The sequence below is a fragment of the Scaptodrosophila lebanonensis genome, unplaced genomic scaffold (genome assembly GCF_003285725.1).
Source record: "Scaptodrosophila lebanonensis strain 11010-0011.00,11010-0021.00 unplaced genomic scaffold, SlebRS2 tig00000043-arrow-pilon, whole genome shotgun sequence".
NCBI classification, from domain to species: domain Eukaryota; kingdom Metazoa; phylum Arthropoda; class Insecta; order Diptera; family Drosophilidae; genus Scaptodrosophila; species Scaptodrosophila lebanonensis.
Genome location: NW_022060545.1, coordinates 12,455,825 through 12,482,132, shown reverse-complemented (window position 1 = coordinate 12,482,132; position 26,308 = coordinate 12,455,825). Strand labels below are relative to the sequence as shown.

The 26,308-nt window shown below is 39.4% G+C and overlaps 6 protein-coding genes across 8 annotated transcripts; 4 read left to right on the top strand and 2 right to left on the bottom strand.

The window, feature by feature from the left end:
* The first annotated feature begins 9 nt into the window (after positions 1–9).
* LOC115623240 (dynein regulatory complex subunit 2) lies at positions 10–2,860 on the top strand. The gene is made up of 3 exons (XM_030517498.1): positions 10–275; positions 329–1,204; positions 2,249–2,860. The coding sequence occupies exons 1-3, from the start codon at positions 45–47 to the stop codon at positions 2,843–2,845; spliced, it is 1,704 nt and encodes a 567-aa protein (XP_030373358.1). The 5' UTR covers positions 10–44; the 3' UTR covers positions 2,846–2,860.
* Positions 2,833–10,260, bottom strand: LOC115623242 (uncharacterized oxidoreductase YjmC). The gene is made up of 3 exons (XM_030517500.1): positions 9,300–10,260; positions 3,861–4,813; positions 2,833–3,243 (listed from the first exon to the last, which is right to left on the bottom strand). The coding sequence occupies exons 1-3, from the start codon at positions 9,499–9,501 to the stop codon at positions 3,085–3,087; spliced, it is 1,314 nt and encodes a 437-aa protein (XP_030373360.1). The 5' UTR covers positions 9,502–10,260; the 3' UTR covers positions 2,833–3,084.
* LOC115623243 lies at positions 9,812–16,362 on the top strand. Of its 2 annotated transcripts, XM_030517502.1 has the most exons (5): positions 9,812–9,947; positions 13,660–14,271; positions 14,369–14,521; positions 15,401–15,703; positions 15,771–16,362. In XM_030517502.1, exons 2-5 carry the CDS (start codon positions 13,972–13,974, stop codon positions 16,035–16,037), a joined length of 1,023 nt encoding a protein of 340 aa, XP_030373362.1. In that variant the 5' UTR covers positions 9,812–9,947; positions 13,660–13,971; the 3' UTR covers positions 16,038–16,362. The 2 variants fall into 2 exon arrangements, with proteins under 2 accessions (XP_030373362.1, XP_030373361.1); XM_030517501.1 differs by lacking the exon at positions 9,812–9,947 and having other exon boundaries at positions 13,088–14,271.
* LOC115623244 (ADP-ribose glycohydrolase OARD1) lies at positions 9,814–17,295 on the top strand. 2 transcript variants are annotated; one of them, XM_030517504.1, is made up of 4 exons: positions 9,814–9,947; positions 16,544–16,881; positions 16,934–17,091; positions 17,170–17,295. In XM_030517504.1, coding segments are annotated over exons 1-4 (543 nt in total). In that variant the 5' UTR covers positions 9,814–9,901; the 3' UTR covers positions 17,171–17,295. The 2 variants fall into 2 exon arrangements, with proteins under 2 accessions (XP_030373364.1, XP_030373363.1); XM_030517503.1 differs by having other exon boundaries at positions 16,934–17,206.
* LOC115623245 (ADP-ribose glycohydrolase OARD1) lies at positions 17,119–17,833 on the bottom strand. The gene is made up of 3 exons (XM_030517506.1): positions 17,608–17,833; positions 17,366–17,540; positions 17,119–17,294 (listed from the first exon to the last, which is right to left on the bottom strand). The coding sequence occupies exons 1-3, from the start codon at positions 17,727–17,729 to the stop codon at positions 17,139–17,141; spliced, it is 453 nt and encodes a 150-aa protein (XP_030373366.1). The 5' UTR covers positions 17,730–17,833; the 3' UTR covers positions 17,119–17,138.
* Positions 17,740–19,919, top strand: LOC115623241 (E3 ubiquitin-protein ligase parkin). The gene is made up of 7 exons (XM_030517499.1): positions 17,740–17,910; positions 18,006–18,289; positions 18,348–18,555; positions 18,615–18,960; positions 19,016–19,460; positions 19,523–19,619; positions 19,675–19,919. Exons 1-7 carry the CDS (start codon positions 17,847–17,849, stop codon positions 19,782–19,784), a joined length of 1,554 nt encoding a protein of 517 aa, XP_030373359.1. The 5' UTR covers positions 17,740–17,846; the 3' UTR covers positions 19,785–19,919.
* Positions 19,920–26,308: the final 6,389 nt, after the last annotated feature.

Genomic DNA, 26,308 nt, shown 5'->3' with positions numbered 1-26,308 from the left:
CATACGTATATTTCTGCAAATTCTATTGTTCATCCTATTTTAAAATGTCGATCGCTCAAATGCCCGGGCGGGGCTCTGACAATGTCGGATTAAAGTCGGCGGAGGCATCTTTGGCCAACATCAATCGCATTAGCGGTAATTATCTGGAGGAAATGGAGGCTGAGCTCAACAAGCCGCCCGAAGCGCCTAAGAAAAAGAGCAAAGCGCAGAAAAGGGCCGAACGGAAGGAGCTCAAACGACTGGAGGCCATTGAGGACAAAAAGCTAATAATGCGCGTGAGTATGAACATTTCCACACAAAGAAAGTGTAACCACCAAGTGGCTTGCAGGATGAGCTGCGCCGCGAACTGGAGCTGGGCAAGCGCATGGAGAGGCGGGGCAACGAGGAATGGCACGAAATGTGCAAGGAGATCAAGTTAGTGGAGCTGCGGGAGGAGATAGTCGAGTGGGGAGAGCGCGCTCAGCGCAATATTGAGCACAAGAATGGTCACATCACCATGTTGCTGGATGATATGGCTCAGACCCAGGAGCAGCACATGCGCAGCTATGGTAAAACAGTCGAGATGATCGACCACATATGCCACTGCTTCAATGCCATGGTCAGTAGTATTAAGCAATTGTACGAACAGGATGCCGAGGAGTTGCTAATCGAGTACTATGATGAGATCAAGCGTCGCACTGAAGAGGTTGACTTCATGCACGAGAACAGCGAGAATATAATACACGCCTCCAATGTGATGGCCCGTGATCAGCTCAAAAACGATTATCAGATCTATTTGGAGCAACGCGATGATCGCGTCAACACGGAGATTGAGAAACGCTTCAGTCTGCGCGATCAGGTGGCAAGCAAAATGATGAAGATGCAGCATCAGTTGAACGATTTCGTGGACATACTGAGCAACACGGAACTAGATGCCCACAAATATGAACGCATACGATGGCTGACCGATCGACAGGCCGCATTCATGGAGGAGTCTCGCAGGCTCAATGTCGAGGAGATGAAGTATATGAATATGCAGAGCGAAATGCAGCACGAAATGATGAAGATCGAGACGGAAAACAATGCGACCATCAACGATCTGCGCCTCGAGCTGCAGTATTTCACCAATGTACGCAAGAAGATCGAAGTAGCGCTCAGAGCAGATCGCCAAATTACGCATGAGAAGCTTCGCATTCTCTCCAGCGAGTGCTACGATGTCATTAAGGTGAGCAGTCCCCGATTAACCAAACATTGATGATAAACTTGACATTTTTAAATAGTGACTAATTTCCTTAGTCATATGTGTATTTGAACCAAAATAGTTAACCGTCCGAATGAACATCGATATTTTTTGAAGCAGATCCTATAGGAAGATCAATGCATTTTTAATTGATCACAAGTCAAATCATTATTGAAGTAGAATCACACAACAAAACCGAACAAAACTATCCTCAGTATAAAGAAAGTTTTGCTAATTATGGTATTATCTAAATCCTACGATAGGTCCTTACAAGGGCGTAGGCAGGGGGGGCCAGTTGCCCCACCCTAGAAAATATTTTGCCATATAAAGTCGATCACACGTTCATTATTACGACGCATTATTTCGCCTTAAAATGGATCTGAGTTGGATTTGTTGAAGTTTTTTCATTGATCATATGCATAAGTTATTATACCCTGTACCCGTAGGGTAAAAAGGGTATATTAGGCTTGTACAAAGTATGTAACATGCAGAAGGAAGCATCTCCGACCCCATAAAGTATATATATTCTGAATCAGCATGACGAGAGAAATCGATCTAGACATGTCCGTCCGTCTGTCCGTTTGTCTGCCTGTCCGTCTGTCTGGATGAACGCAAGGATCTCAGAAACTATAAAAGCTAGAATAACCAAAGTTGGTATACAGATTCTCCTAGGTCCGGGATAGGACGAGTTTATTTTATTTTTTGGAATTTTCCCTTCCTTCCCCCGCTACAGAATTTCGTCAAATTGTTTTAATAATTCAATAAGTTGACAAATATGGACTGTCAATATAGGTTGAAAGATACTTCTGTTCTAATTATGATTAATGTAATCTAATCTAAAATAGTCTAACAAATTTAGTTAGTTGGTAAATAATGTTTAAACCACTTAGCCACAATTAGTAATTCCAATAGTCTTTTGATAGCACTATCAAAATGTTTCAATGATCTTATCTAGTTATCGTGAATAAATTTAATTTTCAAACCTCTTTAAAAGAAATCCTTGAATAAAATTCTCCATTCCACGTACAGGAGTTCGATAAGTATGTCAAGAGTGGGGAACTTTTGCTATCACTAGCTCTCAATTGTCGAAAACTTCAAACACAGTCCGAGAAAGTGGTTTTGGGTGGCGAAATAGTTGACAAATATCCTGTGGAAAAGGTGAGCGAGGACTTCGTGATCAAGACGCTCAACTTAAAGGAGCATTTAGACATCACCGAAGAGCAGTTTCTGGAACAGTATAAGGTGCTGAAGAACTTCTGGTATCGGCATGCTATGGCAGCAGCACAAAACTTGATTCTGCTGCATGAGAAGAGCCGATTAGCCGAGGAAAATGAGCGTTATATTGAGCTGATCAGGAAGGCGACAAAAACAAACGATGTGGACGAGTTGAAGGTGGCCATTACTGTAACGATGTGCGAGTATCCGAAGCCGCTGCATCCCTTCGGCACTGATTGTCGAGACTATAAACTAGAAGCGCCCAAGAAACCGAAAATTGATGATATGGACGATGACGACACTGACGAAAACTATGAGGACAATCTGAATTCCATACTCAATCCCCGTGAAACAGGTTCGCGTGTTTCGAAGGTCACTGTCAAAACTTTGAGCATAAATTTAAAAAATTAATTGATTTATTAGTTCTAAGAATAGTTTAATGTTTTTTGGTCGCATCGTGAAAAACTTCTAACTTATATTTAGGAATGCAAACACATTTTGCAAAAGAACAACACGCTAAAACATAAACGATACCACGTATCATGAGTCCAATACTTAGGCACTAAACGTTGTTATCAAAATATTGCTTGAAAATGCAAATGCCTGGACAGCAAATTAAAATATGATATGCCTAGTGTTCGCAGCGCTGTCTACAAAAAGCCGAGTGGTTTGATTTTTAGTTTCTCAGCCAGTGCGGCGCAAGTCTTCAATTGATTCTCCAGATACTGAATGCCACCCACGGCATTGACGGCCTGCATGTTCTGGGACTCCTTATCACCAGCGAGTAGTACAGGTTTGCTGGAATCAGTCTGTGGGTATAGGTTTAAGCATTTAATAGGGATTGATCAAAATCTTATCTACAATGTTCATAAGAAGGCTGTAAAATACGAGTTTTAAACTAGAGCTGTGTGTGATCGTGAACGCCTGCCAAGTTCTTTAAGTTTCAAATGATCGTAAAGTTCGTAAAGAGGCGACTTGAGAAAACCAGACAAACTAAACAATATAGTCGGAGGAATTTGTGCAAAAATTAGACTACCACGGAGAAGAAAACACACCTATTGATTACAAAATGGTACTACTATCGCTAGAATTTTGAAAACTACTTTTACCGTTTGAATTAAATGAGAACATTTCAGAATACTCAACATTGGTACAAGAGATTCATAAAAAGTTTGATTACTGGATTACAATTTGGAATTTGGAATCAATAATGGCGTGCGTGACAGCATTTTCTGTCACGCGCACAGTTCTACTGCTAACTCTCATTTTTTAAGCAGCCATTAAAAGTAGTAATGGATCGGGTTTCACGAGTATCTCAAGATGCCATAAGCTATAACACAAAAATAATTCCAACCTTTGACAATCAAGCTCAATGCCATTAACTCGGGCAACCCAATTAGGAACTAAATAGTTTCTATCAACTTACCGGCGCTGAGCTGCGCAGACGTGAATTAAAATCGCTCATACGTTCCTCAAAATTGGGCGCAAAGCAGTTGGGATCCACGGCAATGAAGACCTGACCCAAATCAGCTGCCGAATTAGCCCCCGCATGGGTCCATTTGCGCACCTGCGTCGAGTAATGTGCCCCGGACATGACGCCCGTTAGAATGTCCACCATGGCGCCCAAGCCGTAGCCTTTGTAGCCCGAAGTTAGTTCGGAGCCACCGAGCGGCATCAGACAGCCGGTGGAGAAGCCGAGCTCTGCATCATTTGTGACATTGCCACTGGGATCTTGGGCCCAGCCATCGGGCAAGGGGGCGCCCTTGCGTCTCTGTATCTCAATCTTGCCCACAGCTACGGCCGTCGTAGCCATGTCCAGCAAAAACTTGTCACCGTTTGTTGCGGGTGCACCCACCGCCAAAGGATTGGTTCCCAAGGCTGCCTCCTTGGAGCGTGTGGGCGCCATCAGAGGCGAGGTGTTGGTCATGGAAATGCCCACCAGTCCTTGGTCCATGGCACGGATCGAGTACCAGCCAGCCATGCCATAATGGTTCGAGCCCTTAGCACATACCCAGCCGACGCCCACCTGTTTCGCCTTCTTGATGGCCAAGTCCATGCAATAATTGCCAACGACAGCGCCCAATCCATTGCGACCATCGACCCAGGCTGTTGAGGGAGTTTCCTTCAACACCACTGGTTCGGCACCGCCATCGGTCGAGTTGATGGCCAGATCATTGATATACATTTCCAGTCTGTTCATGCCGTGACTGAAGTGGCCGCGATGATCGGCTGCCACGAGCAGGTCGGCCTGGGCCTCGGCATGGGCCTGAGGCACCTTCACTGCCAGAAAGCAGTCGATCATAAATCGCCGCGATTCGGCAACGGCCACGAGTTTCGGTGCGGAGGACGAGGACGACGACGACATAGCTCTGCGTTGCTCTGTAAAACAAATGGATCGACTATCAAAATTGGCAGTCCGTTTAGACCGTTCCGTTCAGCTAAACGACAAAAACGCGACTGAGGGACTCGAACTGGAAGCAGCCATAACATAAGTAAGTAGTAGGTTCGACAGCGAGTTTCTCGCCAAATAATTGCTTAGGCAAAAAAAAATAAAATACAACAAAAACCGTTGATCGCGATGGCTCACAATCTCTCACACACACACACACACACACACACATTTGCAAACATAAGCATTTAGAGGGCGCGACTGGCGGTCGTTGAAAACAAAAGCAAATATCAGCAGATATACGGAGGAGGAGGAGGAGGGCTAGGGCTAGGGCCGAAGTAAACATAAAACTTATAGTTCCACGATTTTAAAAACAGAGCCAAGCAAAAACAATTTTCGCTGCTAGGGAGCCGCCCAAATAAAACCACTTTTGTTTCAGATAAATTCTTATCAACCCAAAATGTTCGCATGGCGACACGACTACTCCCTATCGCTCGCCTGTTCGGCTCTTTATGGGTTGGCAGACTATATTTATGAGATATACCTAATGATCGTAGTGCCGTCCGTCTAACAGGTATCAAGCAATATATGTGTATGTACAGTATTTAAGCAGGTACAGTAAAATTAAGAAAGGAAGGACGAATATAAAATATCCACTCTATTTCAAACTTGGAACTTTTAATTATAAATCTGATTGAGTTAATGCTACTAGAATCAAAATTATCTCCTTTATCTCCTTTATCTCGATTTTCTTATTAAAATCTTTTTTCACAGAATATTTATAACTTTGGATTCTATACTAAAAACGAGTCAGATATTTATACCCCAATTTTGTGATCATCGTTCGAACTATTTGTATGTTATTATTCAATGGATAGACAAGCGGTCGTCTTCATATATAGTATTTACTGAATCCTAATTGAGGTTTTGTTCTCCACACCTCTACATTATTTTTATATGTTGGTTCACATAGCTCTGTCCGCTAAACTTGAGCACACTTCTTTCTTTAGTACATTTCCTTCAAGCGAATTGCAGTGGGCTCTGAACTGTCCTCAGTAGACCTCTGTTAGAAAACGTTTCTCGATCATATGCAAAATTCTGGTATCCTTTCTCCAATTTTTCCTTCTTTTTCTCTTTAAAAACTACTTCAGGATTCTTTCCTCAACCATGCAGATTCCAAGTCTTTCACGTTTTTAAATGTGTTTCTCGTAATACTTTAAATTACAGTTTTATATAACAAATATGGTTTGAAAACAAAGCCTCAAGTATATTTAAATAAACAATTTAGTCTTAATTAAAGTGAAATTATATTTTCATGATATATTTATGTATGTGTAAAAAGCAAAAATTCTTTTTTCAAATTATTTGCCAAACTGTGTATACCTTTAAGTTGACAAAAATAATACACTTTATACATTAACTTAACAACAATATACCTTTGATATTTATAGATAAGTATATGATTTTTTCCGGTTCTTGTTTTTAGTTAAACGCAGAATATTTTAGCATTTTTAACCTAAGCTAACGACGTGGAATTCGGTATATAATATTAGATCTTTATAGTGAAGCTATTTGAATTCCAATTAAGAATATCTACTGTACGAGTATTTACTACGTAGTACGTCATAAATACAGCTCTATGTTCAGAGGGCTACTATATATTGAAATCGAAAGCAAACCGCCCAGGCCATAATCTTTCGAACGCGGCAACGAAGCGCGTGGAACAAGTTAATTTTGTTTTTATTATATACTAGTGCATATATTTATGTGAATGTACATATATTCCATGTGTATGCTCTGTTGGTTCATTTGAGGTCCGCTTTTTTCTGCTTTCTCAGTGTGAAATACATATTGAATTATTTTTATTTTTTTCCCAAACGTGCGTGTGCGTGTCTACGAGTATCTGCCTGCGTGGGTTGTCCACAACTCACAACGTCATGTGGTGAGGGCCAATTGTTTGTTGTTAATGACCTTGAACTTCAGCTGTATTTATACATATAGCTGTGTATGTATATATTATGGATAAACACACATATTTATCTGCTTTCTGGATCTTCTAGCTCGATGTTGCTTTACTTAACACTTTAGTACTCATTCATAGATAAATTAATTGTGACAAATGAACACTCTGGGGAATGAAGAAACTCATTTATGCTAGCTTCATCAGTGCTGCTTGATTAATTGATTAATTACGGAAATTTGACCGAACACTTTTGTGGAACATATTCTCGACTTCGACCAGCTATCGTAAAAGTTCATTGTGCTGCCTTGTTTACATGCTTTATCGCTCTGTGGCTGTTGATTGAAAGACAGGGCCGAAACACACCCACTTACTTGAATACTTCTACCGAGAACTGAGTAATGCAAGACCTATAGAAATGTCAAACTGTGGCGATTGATGCTCATGGTCTTACAATTAAGTACAATAACAATCACACAATGTGCCCGCTTCTTTGTTAATAAACTTAAGTACTTACGAGAAGGTATGATGTCAGAACTCAGCGTATTGTAAATGAATTCATGGCTAATGAAATGCAGAAATGAAGCAGCGATGTTTTAAGGCGAATTTGTAATCCGACTGAATTAATATTGAAAGCCCTGTATTATAATCTTTGCGAATAAAAATAAATTGGATATATTATTGGAAAAAGAAGGTGTAAAAGTGGGTTATGTATGATTGAATTATATTTTCATTTTAATAGCTATTCTACAATGAACCATTAATATAGAAATTGTTATATTAAATGGAATTCATTTGGGGCAGATTTAGAATAAGGAAAGCAGCGAAATGCTAAAATCTTAATTTGTTTTCGTGGATTTAGCAATAATTTACAAAAAACTCTCTATTTAATCAATCTTAACGTAATTTTCATATTTAAGGTAAATTTCTTACACCTAGTAGGAATGTTATATATGTCTAATTGCAACAATATTTAAACTAAATAGGCATTCAATTTTAATGTCACTTATTCAGCTAATAAAAAAATGTTAATAACAAAAACTGTATTAAAGAAAAGTAAATATATCACTTATAAATTTATGTTTTCTTATATAAAAATTAAGTTTATCCAAATGGTTGAAGAATCCCTGTTTCTAAAGATCATAAAATTCTGAGATAGGAGCAAGTATTTAAACAAACCATATGAAATGGCGTTTCTCTGTGTAAGGCATTTACCCAAATGTAATATTCTGCAGTCTAATATTGTGCCAGAATTTTTAGTTAGAAGGCAATTGGATTATACAAAATTTCAAATCTCAGCACATACATATACTATATGTATGTATGTGTTACCTAGAAACTAAGCTCGTTGTTAGCTTGGTTATTGCTTCTAACTGCATTACTAATAACTACGACATAAGAAAAGTCACGATTTTGTCCATTTCTGAACAATATCTAATGGCTGATTCATTATTTGCCAAACTTGATAATTTGTAAATGCTTACGCAAGCTTAAATGTACAGATTCGTAAGCTAAAAATAGAAAATTCAATTATGTTCGAGAATTATTCCATCAGCTACGATCGAGATACGAACATGGGGACAAACAATGTCAACAGCACTGCTAATCTTATCAATTTAACCTAGTCGAGAAGGCATACTTGTATAAAGAAAATGCTATGTGCGCGTCAAAATTTAACAATAATCTTAAACACACATACAAACTCGCTCACAAGCTCGAATAATGCACAAGTCAAGTAAACAAGTTTTTATGAGCTTTGAAGGCATAATGTGTGTTACTGATTAACGCCTCTTCAGATGTGTTGCCAGGTACGCTGCAAATCCCCCCATCCAATACCTATATCCGTACAAATCTCTCATTCACTCCCTCTATTCGTGCACAATTTGTCGGCGAATTGTATTTGAATGAATGATAATTTGTATTGAAATATGTACAGGTTGAAATAATGCTGAAAACCTGTTTGTGAATTGGAATCTTGGTATGTTTAATGCGCTTTCAATTAGGCAATCAAAATGCCATTAGTAATGCTCCAGTCCAAAAAACAAAGCATGTGTTCATCTTTAATGCGAACCGTTTAAGGTGAATTAAAAAACAAAGAAGGCACACCCCCATTCATATAATTGTATAAAAATTTACCAAAATTTACTTCAAAATGAAAACAAATACGAGTAGCTTCTAAATATACACATGTTTGACCGCGTGACAAAAAAACATTTGTTTTAATTATACAATTTTTTAAAAGTATAGGTAGGTTTGTTTTTTATTTTTGACGTGTGGGCGTTAAATAAATCGAAAAGGTGTTTATATATATTGGCACAGCTGAGTGACAAACTCGTATATTTCGAATTCAAATTGCTAAACAGGGTTGTCAACTCAACTGGCACAGAGGGCGTTACAAATATAGGAAGCAGCGATAACCACCGAAAAACAAAACAAAATACAAACAAGCGAACGAACGAACTTTAATCGTTAATCAACAATTGCACGCGTAATTAACATAATAAAGCAAAACTTACCGCTGCCATTTGCATTAAATTTTGTCTCGTTGCAGCTGTCACGAGTTGTTGTTGCAGTTGCTGCTGTTGTTGCTGCGTGCATACGCCTACATTGTTGGTGTAATTGTTGGCGCCTTTGAAGTGTGTGAATGAACCGCCACTGTAGAGTGGCGTTGGTGTTGGCAGCACGACGCAGGCAAGAGAGCAATGTCATAGAAGTCATTGCAAATATGGCAAAAAACAAAACTAACAAGAATACGAGAATGAAAACGAAAACAAAGACAAAAACAGAAACTAGCTAAAAACTACGTAACACACAAAACGAGACCTAACAGCGAGACGTAACGGGCGCGAATGTGAAGCGCTGCCACTACCGCAAAATCTTTACAACAACTACAAACTGTAAGAGAGGAGGAGGGATAGAGAGAACAGAGCTGCCAAACGAACAGCTGATGACGTCGTAGAGCTTGTTGTCGTCGCAGTCGACCTGCTTGCACTTTTTTCTCAGTTTATTCTTATGTCGCGTGTGCTGCGGACCGCTTAAACTTTGTTTTTATACAGCTTTAATCTTTTCTTGGGAGATTTAACGCTGAATAATTGCCCAAGCAGAAGTTGCGTGTTAAATGTTTTTGGCGCGGAAAACCAATCTACTAAACACACAATTGATACGTAAAGTATTGCCAACGTCTAAATATAGATAAGTTAACCACAGACAGCCAAACAATTTATGTAATTTGCAAAATGCGCACAGCACAACAGCAGCAACTACATTAACAACCACAATAGCGACAAAGTGCCAATTTTTAATAGCAGCAAATAATAATGTGTAGTGTTGAAACGACAATTATTCCTAGACGTCGTCGTCGTCCCTCTTTGGAGCACCGATTTGAACTGCCATGAACTGCTCACTATTCGCTATCGCCGCCTACTTGGCTGCCTCGCGTGCAGTGCTCGATGAAAAGTGAAATTTAAATTCATACGATTTGCTCGCGCCATAAGTACGCACATGCGTAGAACTCGAGCACCTACTTTACAATAAGCATAATAATGTCTGGATAGGGAGAGCGAGCGAGCGCCACCAATTTGCGCAAAATGGCGATAATGATTGTGCGGTACGCTGCAAAAGCTAAAATGCAATATCAAATCATATATCACTAATAATATTCCAAAACAAAAAAATTTTACAAACATAATTATTTTAAAGAAAGTGGTAAATACTATTTAAGAGAATATAAAAAAGTGATAAAAAAGTTGATTATCATTCAAAATTCATATATTTTTCACAAAACAAATGAAAATTAATAATTGTTAGAAATGAAATGAGACTTAATGACAATGATAAGCATTTCAAAAAATACATTCTATATTTATTTTTAAAGCATACACATATTTATCAGTCGATCTATGGATCAACAATAATTGATTCTCTTTGGAGATTAGCGACAAACAAATTTTTGTATACTTGATTTTCGCAATTATTAAACTAAAATGAAGGAAACTGATGCACAAATATCTTTTCAAAATGCCACAATTTATTGGCGTTCCAAAGCACCCCAACGAAGCCATACAACCGCTTTGTTTACCTTTGGTCAGGGTTCGGTACAATCCATTCATAGTGTTGCAAAGTGCGTGCTGACCGATGGCCGTTTAGCGAAGACACGCACCACCCACGCAAATAATTTGTTGGGCGCCAATGGGCAAAAGTTTAAAAAGCTTCTTGGCCTATTAGTCATTATTGTTGTTGTTTGTGCTGTGCTGCGCGTATTGTTTGCTAAAAAACTTAACTAGTCACTTAATATGGTGGTTTGTATGCGGTTTTTATGTGTACGGTATATGTGTGTGCTGTGTATCTTTTCTGCTATCTCTTTTCACCTGCTATACAATTATATTTTAAGTCATATTTAAATTTAAATGTCAACGGTTGACTTGGCTCATATTACGCGTTGGAATTTTCGTTGATTACGGCTGGCACTCGATGTGCCGCAATGATGAAGATGGTGGTGTATTAACCTGATCACAACCTACGCGGCATACACACGTACCTACATATGTACATAGGTATGTATGTTCGAGTATGTATGTATGTACATATGTTGTATATGCAATATAACATACTATGTGTATGTATGTATGTACATACATACGCGAGCATAAACGAAAAACAACAGCGATATGGCGTTATCATCGTCAAGTTGTTTTCCGAACCCAACATGCTGCTAATTAGTACATAGATTCTTAACTCACTAACTAACCAGCCGAGGGCCGAGAGCATAACAGTTCCATTTTCGGTATATTTTGGGCTCACACGACACCTGCGGCTTGAGCTGCTGGCAATAAAAAGTTAACAACAAATTAACTTTGGCATAGGAATTCTAACAACAAATGGTCACAAAATAAACAAATAAATGATAGCATACTCATACGCACAATGATTTTGCAGATACAGTGGGAAACCCCTAAATTGGATTCCTCTGTGAAACAAGAGGAGGTGAACTTGAAAAATTGTCTATTGGTCGGGAAAAAATATTAATCTTCTCCATTTTATCTGGAATAAAGTAATTGGGGTAATTCAAAATATGTACTGCATCTATTTTTAATATACCTATGTATTTGTGTAAAATTTCAAAGGCCTTTTTTCATTACCAAATCATCCTAATTTTTTACTCCGAAGACTCAGAATCTTTAGAAAAAATAATTATGAATAGAAAGATCCGGTAGTAAAACGAAAAAAGTTAAAAAATGTTAAAATCAAATCCAAGTATTCAAAAAACATTTTCAACGAATATGCATGTAAGAAAATTCGCTCGGGTTAACACGTTATATAATCAATAATCAATACTCTAATACCCGAATTTAATAAAAGTGCTCATACTGATAAAAGTAATTCCCTTCTCTGTTCCATTTGATAAGCGAAATTGCCAATTAAAGCAGAAAAGGTAATTTTAAATGTGGTTGGTTGAGGGCTAGCTAAAGCTGTAGAAGAAGGATGAATTAAAAATAATATAAGCTACTAGATTACCGCTTTCTATCAGACAAGTCATTCGGATAGACAGAGAACCGATTCTTCTGATAATAAGTTTGGACAAATTATAGTCAGGGCAGCGTGTGCACAATAATAGACGTTGAAAAAGGCCTTAACTGATCTCTAAAGTAGTTAACAAATGTTCACATAAATCGCTTCGCCATTTCTTTTTTGTAATATTGTTGTTTCAAATGAAATGAAATTCCATTTCATATACATAGTGGTACTAAATTGGAAACCTAATCAAATCAAATTGAATCGAAATGGGATTAAGACCAATTCGTGAAATGGTATGCATCCGGTTGGGGATTTTCGGAATCATTTCTTTGAGATGGACTGCATTTATGAATGTACAAAATATTGAACGAAATAGACTACAAATAATAATAAAAGAATTCCATATTAGAAGCGAGTTTCTTTACAATGCTAGTTTTTAGTGGCACCCGAGAAATTTACCCAAAAAGACCCAAAGTGTTTTATTTGAAACTTTCCCAATTGAATTATGGCAGCCTTCAAATATAGGCTAATGTGATAAAGCTATTGGGCTTAAGCTTTGCTTTGAATTCATACGATGTATCGTACAAATGATTTATCGCTTAATGTCACAGCTGTTTGTAGTTAATAATGAAGTACATTTTATTATACCAACAAGAGTTCTTCATTATAAAGTTCAACTGTATGTTGTAGGTATAGTTAAGCACATGTCATCATCGTCGTCATCATCGTCATCATCATCAGTGACAGCTTCAACTGTTGCTGTTGGTGGTGAATGAAACATGACGGTATATTTCAGAGCTAACTGGCTGCCTTATGGGCCACGCGATCGAATCAATCGTACTGAGCCCGCTGCGAACCTTGGCAGACAGTGCTGAAATATATACTTGTATGTATGTATGTATAGTACATATATTTTGCGTATTTATCGGGTCGCCTTTCGTTCGTTGTTAACGCTCAGCGCATTCCGGTGCAGAACGCCGGCACGTCTGGTTGTTGTTGGTTGCGTTTCATTTGTATGAAGCGTAAAGTTGAGTAATATCGCGTAACCCGTAACTCGGTCTCTGGTTCACACGCTACCCACGCACATCAACTCATTGGAGTTGAAAAGCACAGAAATAACGCACAACTAGCTGCTAACTATTGGTATCAATAACACAAACAAACTCACAAACGAAGCCGCTAACCACAAAAACAAGAACAAAGCACCTACATACTTGTGAAGGTAGACGCTGGCAGAGACGTAGCGGCGACTTTTTTTTTGCTAGCTGGCTCTGAGTCTTGCCACCCAGGAATGAAAAGTTCGCTAATTGCTTTGTTTTCTCCTCCGTCTCTCTGCCTCTGTTGACTGATTGGGAAGTGCAGGCAGCCAAATGTAAACAACAACAACTACAACAAGAACAATAATCAAAAAATCAAATCAAAAAGCAGTCGCAACCGAAAAAAGTTTTCATTGTGAATTTTAGCTGTGCCGTGAAAGTTTCTAAACAAACGCAAGCCCCATCCAAACTGAACGAACGCGTGCACGTAAGTACAAAAAAAAAAAAAAATTGTGCAGAATTTGACATTGAGTGGCGACCCTCCTACTATAACAATACTAGTGTGATCATCATAATTATAATAATTGCAGCAAAATAATAATAAAGAAAAAGAAAAAAAAAAAAAAACAGCGACAAAATGTCCAACGTTAAAATCGTCGAATCGAAACTAGATCTATTCCAAGCCCCGCAGAGCTATGCGCTTGCCCATGCCGTTGAGTCATCGTTCAGCGCGGCGAGGGGAACACTGGCCTGGCAGTTCTCGCTCATCTTTGGCGATGTGGAGGAGCTGCGGCAGCGGCGGGTGACGCGCGGTAACTGCGCCGTGCTCGAGCACAATTCCCGCTTCGTCTACTATCTGGTGACAAAAGAGAATCTCTATGCGACGAGCACTTATGACGATGTTCAGGCCGCCTTGATTTGTATGCGCGAGCATATGGTGAGTTGGCGACGCACATTTATTCTTAATTAACTGTTAAATTACCGTTAATTTATTTGTTTTGTTTTCCTGTTTATTTGTGTGTGTGCGTGTGCAGCGCAATCATGAAATCAACAAAGTGGCCATGCCACGCATCTGTTGCGGCACAGACGGCCTGGAATGGAAGCAAGTAAAGCGCATCATACAACAAATTTTCGCACACATCGACTATAATGTGGAGATTCTTGTGTGTGAGCACACCGATGTGGAGGTGGGTATATTTTTAACTACATCTTTATGTTTAAACGTCATTGGATTCATTAATAATGCCATTTAAATAATCATTAACTTTATTGGGTCATAAAATGTTAAGTAAAGTTGTAACTTTTCAACAATTTAACATTTATATTGCTGCAAAATGTTATAGTCCGGCCACAAATATAATATCCCTTGCCTCATGTTTGTCGAAAAACTCATAAAAGCAGTACTATAGGAATATTTACAACAATCTGACCGGCAGCTTAATATCAATTTATTTTAATATTCTTTTATTCTCAAATTAAAAAGCATAAAATGATTCTAGTTGTATAAAGTTATTCTAGTCGTTGAATAACTTCAAAAATGGGCTGTTTTTACACAAGAACTAATTTTATTTGTATGCTGAAGAATTTTTCTTTAATGAATGCAAGCAAAAGACAAAATTTTAGCAAAAGTAAGACGAGTAATTCTGGGAAGAATTAGAATTAGATTGTTTTTTAATTTAAGAATAAAAGAATATTAATCGCGAAATATAAGGTTACAAGTGTTCCTAAACGAAGTTCTAAAACTAAAATACAGCGATCCAACAATAAAAAGAGATATCTTATATTTTTTGAGGTGAACCGATATAGTAGCAAAATTAATAATAAAAACAATTACTATATTATCAAAGAAATTCCCTTATTTCTATGATATGGAAAGGGATTCCTTGTTATTGTTTTTGTACTACCATATCAACGGACTATCATCCAGTAGGACTTAATGTTTAAACGTTTTCTCAAACCCATTCTAATCTATGTTGTGAATGATCCAGTAACAGCCCTTTTTTTAAACCAATATTTGATTAATTTGTGAAGAGTATTTCATAGATACATTTATACTTTTCTTGCAGCTCCACTCGGCCAAATGTCAAATAACCGAAGCGAAAGGCAATCTATTCAGCGCCCCGGACAACTTTGCGTTGGTGCATTCCGTTAGCGCCGACTTCGCGATGTGCAGTGGCATTAATTTGCAATTCAAATGCAAGTTCGGACAGGTTGACGAGCTTAAGAAGCAGAACAGGCACATCGGCAACGTGGCTGTGTTGGAGCAGGACGGACGATACATTTACAATCTGGTAACTAAGGAGCGATCGCACGAGAAATGCACATATACGGCACTGTATTATGCGCTCTTGGCGATGCGCGAGCATATGGTATGTAGTGGCCTTGACTCATATTACCAGATATTTGTGCGATGTGACTGGCCTTCGTTTATTGCAGCACGAACATAATGTCAATAAATTGGCCATTCCGCGCTTGGGTTGTGGCATTGACCGCTTGGATTGGCTGCGCGTGCGCAGCTTGCTGGAACTGGTCTTTGCCGAGGACAGTGTGGATATTATTGCTTTCTTTTACGAGCCACCAAGTCTGGTGCAGGACACCATCAAGATCACCTGTCCGACCTGTCATAACATGAAGGTCATGCGAATTCCACGCAGTACGCACTCATCGCGACTGTCTCTGTACAAGGAGAAGAGTCCCTTCTAAATGTGATGGAAAAAGTGGAGGGACTGGGAAGAACTCTTCGTATTTTATATTATTTAATTTATCTATTTAACGTATTTAACACTCGAAATTCTATGCGACACCGTTGCACCACGGCTTACAAGTGACAGCGATGTGTGTGGCAGGACTGGCGTGAAATTTTGTGGCTGGATAATGCACGAAATGCACCTTTACTTATATAGCTTATAAAGCATTATACATATATTAGTTCTTTTTCTTTTTTGCAAAGAAAATATATTTTCTATGGGGGACAGTTTTTATATGTGTAACAATAAAAGACATGCCACAAGTGGCAATAACCAAACAACTTGAAGTTTTTATAAGGGAAGATCCCGTCTGATCCAATTCTTGCTTATAGTTATAGGAGCCATGCAATCAACAAACAAATTTCAAATTCGAAGCTGTCTGAATATTGAAGACTGAAATTAGTTACAAAACTAAATACCTACACCTAAACGAAACAATTATGTACTCTCCTAAACTTCTAGAGCTCCGTCAAGCATTTCGTCGCGCATTTGTGATTGGCATGGCAGGCAGCTACAACCTACAGGAGGTCGAGGGCGATCTCTTCTCGGCGCCCAAGACACACTCTCTGGCTCATTGCGTGGGTGCCGATTTGGCCATGGGCGCTGGCATAGCAGTCAAGTTCAAGGAGGTCTATGGCAAGGTGGACGAGTTGCGCGCCCAAAATGTGAGCAGTGGAGGCGTGGCAGTACTGCAGGATGACAAACGTTACATCTACTATTTAGTCACAAAGCCACAAAGTTGGGGCAAACCTACATACGAATCTCTACAAGCATCGTTGGAACAGATGCGCGAGCATATGGTAAGTTGATTTCATTTAGTAACACAAATAAAGTTATCGTTTCCAATCGCAGCGCGAGAATGGCATTAATCAATTGGCTATACCCCGCATAGGCTGCGGCATCGATGGCTTGGAATGGGACAAAGTCAATGCGGTACTGGAGGAAGTATTTGGCAAAGAACAGTTGGAGATTGTGGTTTATAACTTTGTGCCACCAACGCAGGCCAAGTAGTACGACTGATAAAAACTCAAAATTACTTACATTTTGATTGCCAATTTTATTTTTGTGCCACTGGTACATAATTATAGACAACTAGTTCAACAGCATCTGCTTCAAAAATGTCAACAAGCATGTCTTTTACTTTGGGCCAGGCCAGACCATCGAGGCCGCATCCAATACGTGGCAGTGCCAATTTAGTAACACGATGTGCGAGCTGAAATAGTTAAATTAAATCATATGTGCATATATGTATATATTCGTTAGAAACTATAAATACAAGCTCACCATATGCTGGCGCATGGCACTTAAGGAGCTGTGCAAGAGCTGATAGGTGGGCTTTCCCCAGCTGCTCTGTTTGGTAACCAGATTATAGATGTAGCGTTGCTGATGCTGCAAAATAGCCACACCACCTGGTTGAACATTTTGTTTCTGCAGCTGCGCCAGTTGGCCAAACTTGTTGCTGCAATAAGAATTGTGAGAAACTTAAAACACGCCTATTTGAAAAAAAAATCAATACACACACATACCGGAATTTTACAGCTATTCCTTTGCCCATACGCATATCAGCGGCCACGCAATGGCACATGGAAAATGCATCACTGGCGCTAAATAAATCACCTTCAATCTCCTTTAAGCTGAAAGTTGTCATTTTACAAGCTGACAACAACTATAAAATGTTTTAAATTTGAATGTTTAGTCAGCATAAACAACAGAAAATTCGTTTTGAACACAGAACAATTAACGCGCGGTGCACGTAAACAGGAGAATGGCAAAAGAAGGGACTGGCGTTCTCGGTCAGCTGTCAGCCCTGCTACAGTGCTGGACAATTGGTAAGACATTTAGTGTTGCATATTGCACGAACGTCAAACACAACATAGAACATATGATTAGGATTTACAAGATTTGCAGTTATGCTTGTTTATAGCTGTATTTGTATTCCTCTGTTTCCTAATGAGTTTTATTTTCAAATTTCTCGGTGCACTTGTCCGTAAAATGCTGGAGTTACTGCAGTTCGGAGGCAAAACCCTAACACACACGATAAGTATTTATGTGAAAACAAATACAGGGCGCACGTTGTCGGTCAATTTAGAGCCTCAATGGGACATAAAAAATGTCAAAGAACTCGTAGCTCCACAGCTGGGACTGCAACCAGATGAGGTGAAGATTATATTTGCTGGCAAAGAGCTGAGCGATGCCACAACAATTGAGGTAATAGGCCGTTTTAGTTATATTGGAATCATTATATAATTGCTTTGCTCTCCAGTAGGAATGCGACTTGGGCCAGCAGAGTGTAATTCATGCGATACGCACACGTCCCAATGCGCAACGACAGCGAGTACAGTCGACGCTGGAGGAGGAGGAAGCGCCTCCACAGAACATGGTCATGGCTGCAGAGGAGCCTTCAAAGCCGCTAAATGAGACATTGCTTGACTTGCAGCTGGAAAGCGAGGAGCGTATAAACATTAGCGATGAAGGTGCGATAATTGTTAGGTTTAGAGTTTCCTTGTTTTATTTGGATGCTGATTTATTTTAGAACGTGTACGTGCCAAGGCTCATTTCTTTGTCTACTGCACCCAATGCGATAAATTGTGTAAAGGAAAGTTGCGGGTGCGTTGTGCGCTCTGTAAAGGTGGCGCCTTCACTGTGCACCGCGATCCCGAGTGCTGGGATGATGTTTTAAAGTCACGCCGTATACGCGGTCATTGTGAGAGCTTGGAAATTGCCTGTGTGGATAATGCGGCAGGTGATCCGCCCTTCGCCGAGTTCTATTTTAAGTGTGCAGAGCATGTTTCGGGCGGTGAAAAGGATTTTGCTGTGCCACTAAACCTAATCAAGAACAATATCAAGGATGTGCCATGTTTGGCGTGCACAGATGTTAGGTTGGTGGCGACAGTAAAGGTCATTAGAAACATATAATCAAGTTTTCGTTGGCAGTGATACGGTGCTGGTCTTCCCTTGCGCCTCGCAGCACGTCACCTGCATTGATTGTTTTCAACATTATTGTCGCTCTCGCCTGAACGAGCGCCAGTTTATGCCCCATCCGGACTATGGCTATACACTGCCTTGCCCTGCGGGCTGTGAACATTCTTTCATCGAAGAGATACATCACTTCAAGCTGCTGACGCGTGAGGAATACGACCGCTATCAACGATTTGCTACCGAGGAGTTTGTGTTGCAGGCAGGCGGTGTGCTCTGCCCCCAGCCAGGCTGTGGCATGGGCCTGCTGGTTGAGCCCGAGTGCAATAAAGTGACTTGCCAGAATGGCTGTGGCTATGTGTTCTGTCGCAACTGCTTACAAGGCTATCACATTGGTGAGTGCCTGCCCAATGGAGCGAGTGACAGCACACAGAATTCATGTGAATACACTGTCGATCCCAATGTGAGTGATGGGTTTTATACAGTATAAGCTTTTACATTAATTGCATATATTGAATATTGTAGCGAGCTGCTGAGGCCCGTTGGGAGGAGGCGAGTAATGTCACCATCAAGGTATCCACAAAACCCTGCCCCAAATGCCGCACGCCCACGGAACGCGATGGTCTGTTGTTGGCATTTAAACCCTCAAAACATATTAAAGATTTTTTTATCCACAGGTGGCTGCATGCATATGGTCTGTACACGTGCCGGGTGCGGGTTCGAATGGTGTTGGGTTTGCCAGACTGAGTGGACGCGCGACTGCATGGGTGCTCATTGGTTTGGTTAGCGTTAATACAAAATGTCTTCTTTCGACTATTATTATTGTTGACTTATTGTAAAAAAAATGGTATGTTTTTAAGGCTGTCTAACTGAAAACATACATAAATATATATTTGGTTAATATTACCTATTAAATCAGAAATTCCAGTACTTTTCTATTATTGATACAATTTACAACGCACAGTAATTTGCACTTTTTATGTTTCCTTGAAATACAATACATATACAGATTTTAACAAACGATTAAGTTAATCGGCTTACAATATTTTTTCTTTTCTTAATGTATGGTTTTTCTACAAATTTGTAGATTTTTCGAAGTCTTCGACAGGGCGTTTTTTGTTTGTTATAACTCATTTTTCCAGGAAAATCGAATTAAAAATTTTAAAATATATTTTAAGAAACTATAAAAATACATATTATATTTTCCATCAGGTGAAACAAAATATTTTTTATTAAAACATTCATATTTGTACCAGAAATAACAAAACTATCAACAAAATTTAAAAAATTATATTTGTTGATCAAAGGATACCCATAAAAATATAAGATAATTTATTTATTCAACTGAAATATGATGGGAAAAGGTCTGCCCGAGCACCCTGTATCTTGTCTACACAATCAATAACAACCAACACCCTTGACGCTTATCATCCTGCCCATCCTACCCCACTACAGTTGCGCCAACGCCACGGCACGCCATTGCGTGCGCACGCTTTGTTTACGTTTTTTTTGCTTCTGCTTCTTCTTCATGTTCTTCCAAATACCAAGTCCCGTGTGTGTGTGTGTTCAATATTCCGAGGGTATTCCGCTTACTGCCAGAAATATGCAAAACCACACAGCACGTGCAAGCAACAAAATGGCGCCTGCGCGTTCTACATTCAACGCTCTCCCAGATTTTCAATCAATATTAATGGAGCGTCTGCTGGCCGTCTCTGTGTCTGCTTACATGTGCGGATGTAGATGTGTGCGTGTGTTTTGCTGTTTACGTTTCCGGTTTGAGCGTGCAACTTTGTTAGCTTGCTTGTGCTAGCTTATCGGTCATCACATACTTGTATGTATGTATGCGAATATAATGATGACAAGTTCACTGACCAATTATGAAGGTAAATATTTAAAGCCGGCTTTCTACTTGGAGTATATTTTGATTATGGGGTTTTCTTCTTCTTCGCTGAAAAGTATGCTATAATTTTGTTTAATGCAAATATTTGGCCAAACATCAATAAAGGGAGCCAACGCATACTCACAAAAACGGCACGCTTAGGAAAATGATTTGACGCGCCATGAATGCCACCATCGCAATTATGCCTGCCTCGCTGCGCACTCTCTCCGACTCATTAGCTTAGGCGGTTCTTGGCGGTTGTAACGCTCCAGTTTTTTCTTGCCTAACTTCGCTCTGTTTTTGTTTGGTTTCTGTTTTGTGCTCTAATTCGTAAGCAAAGTAAGTGAATGTTTCAAAATGACGTGCGAATGCAATTTGTAGAAACGTGCGCTGCTCTCTAGCTCTCTCTCTCTCTCTATGGCTACTCTCAGGGAAAGCTTGCGCTCCCTTCATTGTCGTTGTCGTTCTTGGTAGCGCGTGTGGGCAGCTTGCCCATCAAATCGGGTCACATAGCTTGCTTGTTGGGTTCCCAGTGCAGCGAAGCAGCAGCAGCACCGTTTTTTTTTTTACTTTTGTGTTCCTTTCGATGGGCAACCCAACGACAAGCGTCGTCGACGCTTTTTCTGTTTTGTTGCTGTCGCTACTGCTGCTGCTGCTGCTGCCACTGTTGCTGTCGGTTGTATAAATGGATGCGCACTAGCGTATCGCATTTCAGTCTACGTTGGACTTTTGCGCGCTTCACATGGCGTATACGCAACGCATAGCGAATCGTGCGTTTATCACTACTTGCCAACGAGTGTGTTAGTGTGCTCGCACGTATGTGAGAGTTGCCGCTTTCGGCAAAGTTCCGCAGCAGCAGCACCGCAAGTGTTGGATTTTAAACAGCATTTTTACAGTTTGATCATTTTTGGCCGCGCGAGCTCGCTCTTCGATTTTTACACATTCGCGCGCGAGTGTTTGTGTGTCGGTGTGCTTCTCTCTGTGTGTGTGTGTGTGCAAGGACTAGCGTCTGTACCTTGCCATTGTGAATAGAATTGATAACTTCGATAACGGAACTTGAATTGCCAAATTTTAAGAAAACAAAAAAGTACTCAAACGATTTAAGATTCACACAAAAACAATTTTTGTTGCGATACATAATAAAGAAAAACCACACCTTACAACAAATCAAAAATTTAATAATTTAGTGGACTAGAAAAGACCAGGATATTAAAAAATTTAAAAGGTAAGACAATATTTAAGCGTATAAAAATGTGCGAGTAATAATAAAAATTAATTCATTAAAAACACTACAAAAAAAAGACAAACTCAATTCTCGCCTGATCTTAGGAAATTTTAAAATGTTGATTGATTTTTTATCATAAGTATTAGAATTAATATTTCTTCAATGTATTGAACAGAAGCATTTCTCTATATATTTAAGATATAAAATATGATTTTTAAATAATAATTTTGAGACTGAATTGAATACATATTAAAAAAAAAGAAGAATCAATGTTTGTATACCGGAACAGTTTCTGATGGTTTAAGCAGACAAATTAACCATCCAAACAAGATACAGAAGCTAAAATTAATAACCTATTTTGGAAAAACATTTTCAATAAATTTAATCATAATTTCAAACGGACACAATATTTCTTTGCGTTTCCATTATTAATTCAAAAATATTAGTCACGCGTATTTTCCACTTATTAAAAAGTTCCCAAAAGCCCGGCCATGCATTAAAAATTAATATTAAAAAGAACTGCAGCATACATTGAAGTACTCTGTACACATACTAATATTTGGGTATGGATATGTGTGCGTGTGTGCGTGCTTGTAATCTCAAGCATTGTGCATACGCACCGTATGACGACGGCCTGTGATGATTATGTATAAACACACAGCAAGCGCCGAGAGTAGTGAAGTAGCAGCAGCAAAAAATATAATAATAATAATAATAATAACTGAAACTTGAATCCAGAGCGGCAAAAAAAGCTGAAAACTGCTTAATGAAAAAAAGTGCGAGCAACATACGACGCCGAGCACTTGGAAAGCTGGCAGGTCTGGCTGCCTGCCTGCCTGCATGCCTCTAGCTGCGTTCGCTGGCTTTTGGACTCGGCTCGGCTGCTGTTTTTATTGATTTATATACGTTACACTAGCTGCCTGCCTGGTTCACAGTTGCTGTTGTCGCACTGTCCCAAAACCGTACACACTTACACATGGGGAACGAGGCGCGCGCATTGGTAGTCAGGCAGTCAGGCAGGCGTGTACACGCAGCATCGCCATTTTCCTCCTCCACAGTCATAGTCATCCATCCACTTTCCCACTTCCGTTTCCTGCTGCTACTGCACGCCGTTTGCTGTTGTTCACTTGCACTCTTGCCATCGCAGGGGGCGGGTGGGGGGCTGTGCGGATGAGGCGGTGTCAGAAAAAAAGAGCGGGCTGTGATGCTGAGATGCCTCCTCCAATTGCAGTGGCGGCGCGTCTTATTTGAGGCTCATCAGCGTACGCCCGCTTTCATTTACGGTTTATTTCTTTGCCAGTTTCTGATTGCGGCACACACACAATAACAACAACACCATGAGTAAAAAAACAACAACAACAACCCTTTCCCATGCCAGCATGCACAGTTAGTTGGGCGAAAAAGCTCGCTCGCAAATTTTTCATCTCTCTGCCGGTCAACATGACTTGTTTACTCTCTATGTCTCACTCTCTTTCACTCTCTCGCTCTCACGCTCACTGGCGCAGCTCCTTGTGCGCTCATTCCAACGCTTGTTTACATTGATTATGTTATCCACAGTGCCGTGTTTGTCTTTGCTAATAGAGTTGTGAGTATGGGTGTGGGTGTGGGTGCGGGTGTGAGTGTCTGTCGCTAGTCGGCTGTCTCCGCCTTCCTTCACTCTCTACTTGGACTTGCTAATTTTGTGCGGCAAACAGCAGGACGTCGTCATCGCCATAATCATCGTCATCGTCAACGTCAGGAGCAGTGACAGAAGCAGCAGCAGCAGCAGCAGCAGCAGCCACACAACAGTTACAGTTACAGTTACAAGCCAGCTTTTGACCGGTTAGCTTCAATCAATAAACTTTCACATATTCATCAACTTTTACTGTGCATGAGTATACTCGTACGGGTATAGGAGAGGCCCCACTTCAGTGGCGTTCAATTATTGTCATTATTTTGTTTTCCACAGTTTTGTTTTCAGTCATTCGCAAAATTTATTAATCAATAAACGCACACGTCAACCACAAACTTACACACCCATACACACAAACTTGTACACCCACGCAGACACCTTGGGTACCCCTGCATCTCTATGCAAGAGGGGAACAGGGATGGATGTGGGTTTGGAACCAAGCTTTATTTTTTGATAAAGTATTAGAGAAGTCACGAATTATGGATATATATTTTGAATCAGCTAAGAAGTCAGGCAGGGGGATTGATATGCACTTTAACAGCAATTTTTGAATGCCCTAAAAATACAGTTCAATCAAAAAGAAAAACAAATTTTTAAAATCAAATCCGTTCAATATAAAATAAGAGTTTTATTTAAAGGTTTTCTGAGCTACACTTCAATCTCAAACCAGAAAATGAAACAATCTACAGAAAATTGATTAACTGATGGTCTACTATTCTCTTTTCTGGGTGTGTTACAAACCAACACACCAAAAAAAAACCACGTTAAATAAACATAAATCGTGTATCTTAATTAAAGAATATTGTAAATTTTCTAAAGTATTTCTGTATAAATATTGTAGTTCTAATTATGAATATATTATATACTTTTCCAAAAAAAAAAAAAAAAAAAACCCCTCTATATAAACATCACACATGATGATATTGTTGTACTGTCATTAAAATCCCTAGCCATTAACATGCAAGTTTAAAGATAATAAGGTTTTCTAATTAAGCACTTAGAATGGGTTATAGATTTAGACTGAGTATATTGTTTTTGTAGTAGTACTAGGCATTATTTTTAGAACATCCACAAATTGGCGCTTCATAATTTTTCTTCCTATAATCAATAATAAGTATTGCTCTCATTCAATTTGAATTTCTTTATACAATATAGTATTGAACGGTCTCTCAACCCGCTACTTGCTGATAGTTAACATTATTCCTCTAGAGTTGATATTGAAATGTAATTGTTATTTCATAAAGTTCGCACCACATTTAATAGAATGCCAATAACATTCATAATTATTCCAAAGTGTTTAAAGTTTGAAAGTTTCTTCTACTCTCGCTACTGTTTGTGGCATCTACTAATGCCTGCTTTCTTGTGTGAGGGTGTGTTCGATCTGTGTGTGCTCGTGCAAATTTGTGGCTCATTAACGGTTTCCGTTTGAAAACCTCAAAATGCTTGTGGCTTCTGTTGCATGCGGCGTCTGTTGCAAGGGGCTCGATAAGGTCCTCTTGGCTCACACACAGTTCGCCTGTTTTTGAGTGCAAAACAAACAACATTTTGCGCATGGCAGTGCAGCCCACATAGACCCATGCCCCCTCCTCCCCGCCACACACACAATCAGAAACACACACACACACACATACACTTCGCTATCTATCATTGATGGTGTGACGTTGCTGGGCATCTTTGTTAGCCACACATTCAAGTGCAGCCACATTTCTGCATGATAATGCTGTGGCTGCATATTTGGCCAGTTTGGCATGTTGTGATTATTTATGTGTGTGTGTGTGTGTGTGTGTGTATGTGTTGTACGAGTGGTATGTGTGGCATGTGTGTGCGTGTCATTAACATGCGAAAATGGTTTGATTTCACATTGCGGTCACCTCTCCCGTGACCTGAGGCTGACTGGGCTCCTTTATGGTTTGTTAGAAGTGCATTTCACGTGTATCCTTAAATAGATTGACTTTAATGAGAGTTAGTGGAGAGGAAGTAATAATAAAACATTTCCACCTGCATTACAGTGAAAATTGCCTAAGCAAGACACATATTGTTAATGCCCTCAAAATGCTGCCTTCCGTTTCAAATGCAATGGAAGTAACAGTCTGTGTTTAGTCTCAGAATTATTTATTTTCATCATCTTATTTGAAAATGCTTTTATTTTTGAAATATAATAAATTACTATTTATTAGCAAATGAGCTCTAATTGTTGGTTTAATCTATTTTAAAATGTATTGTTTTATCTTGTTTTGAGCAGCAACTCGATAAAGTGATCTCACGGTGATTGATTGTGATTGAATTGAATCTTTTATAATTAATATAAAAGATCAAGATTGAACTAGAAATAAAACAGCAACAGAAATAGGTTTATTCAGATGGTCTGTTTTCTTTCTTACATTTATATTCGGATGTACCCAGGACAAGAAACCACAGAGAATTGCTGCAAATAAACTCAATTTTCAAGATCGTTTTTTTGTGGAAGACAAAAATATTCCTTTCTTTCATTCCTTCCTTCAATTTTCAATTACCCTAATACGTCTTTTTTTAGAA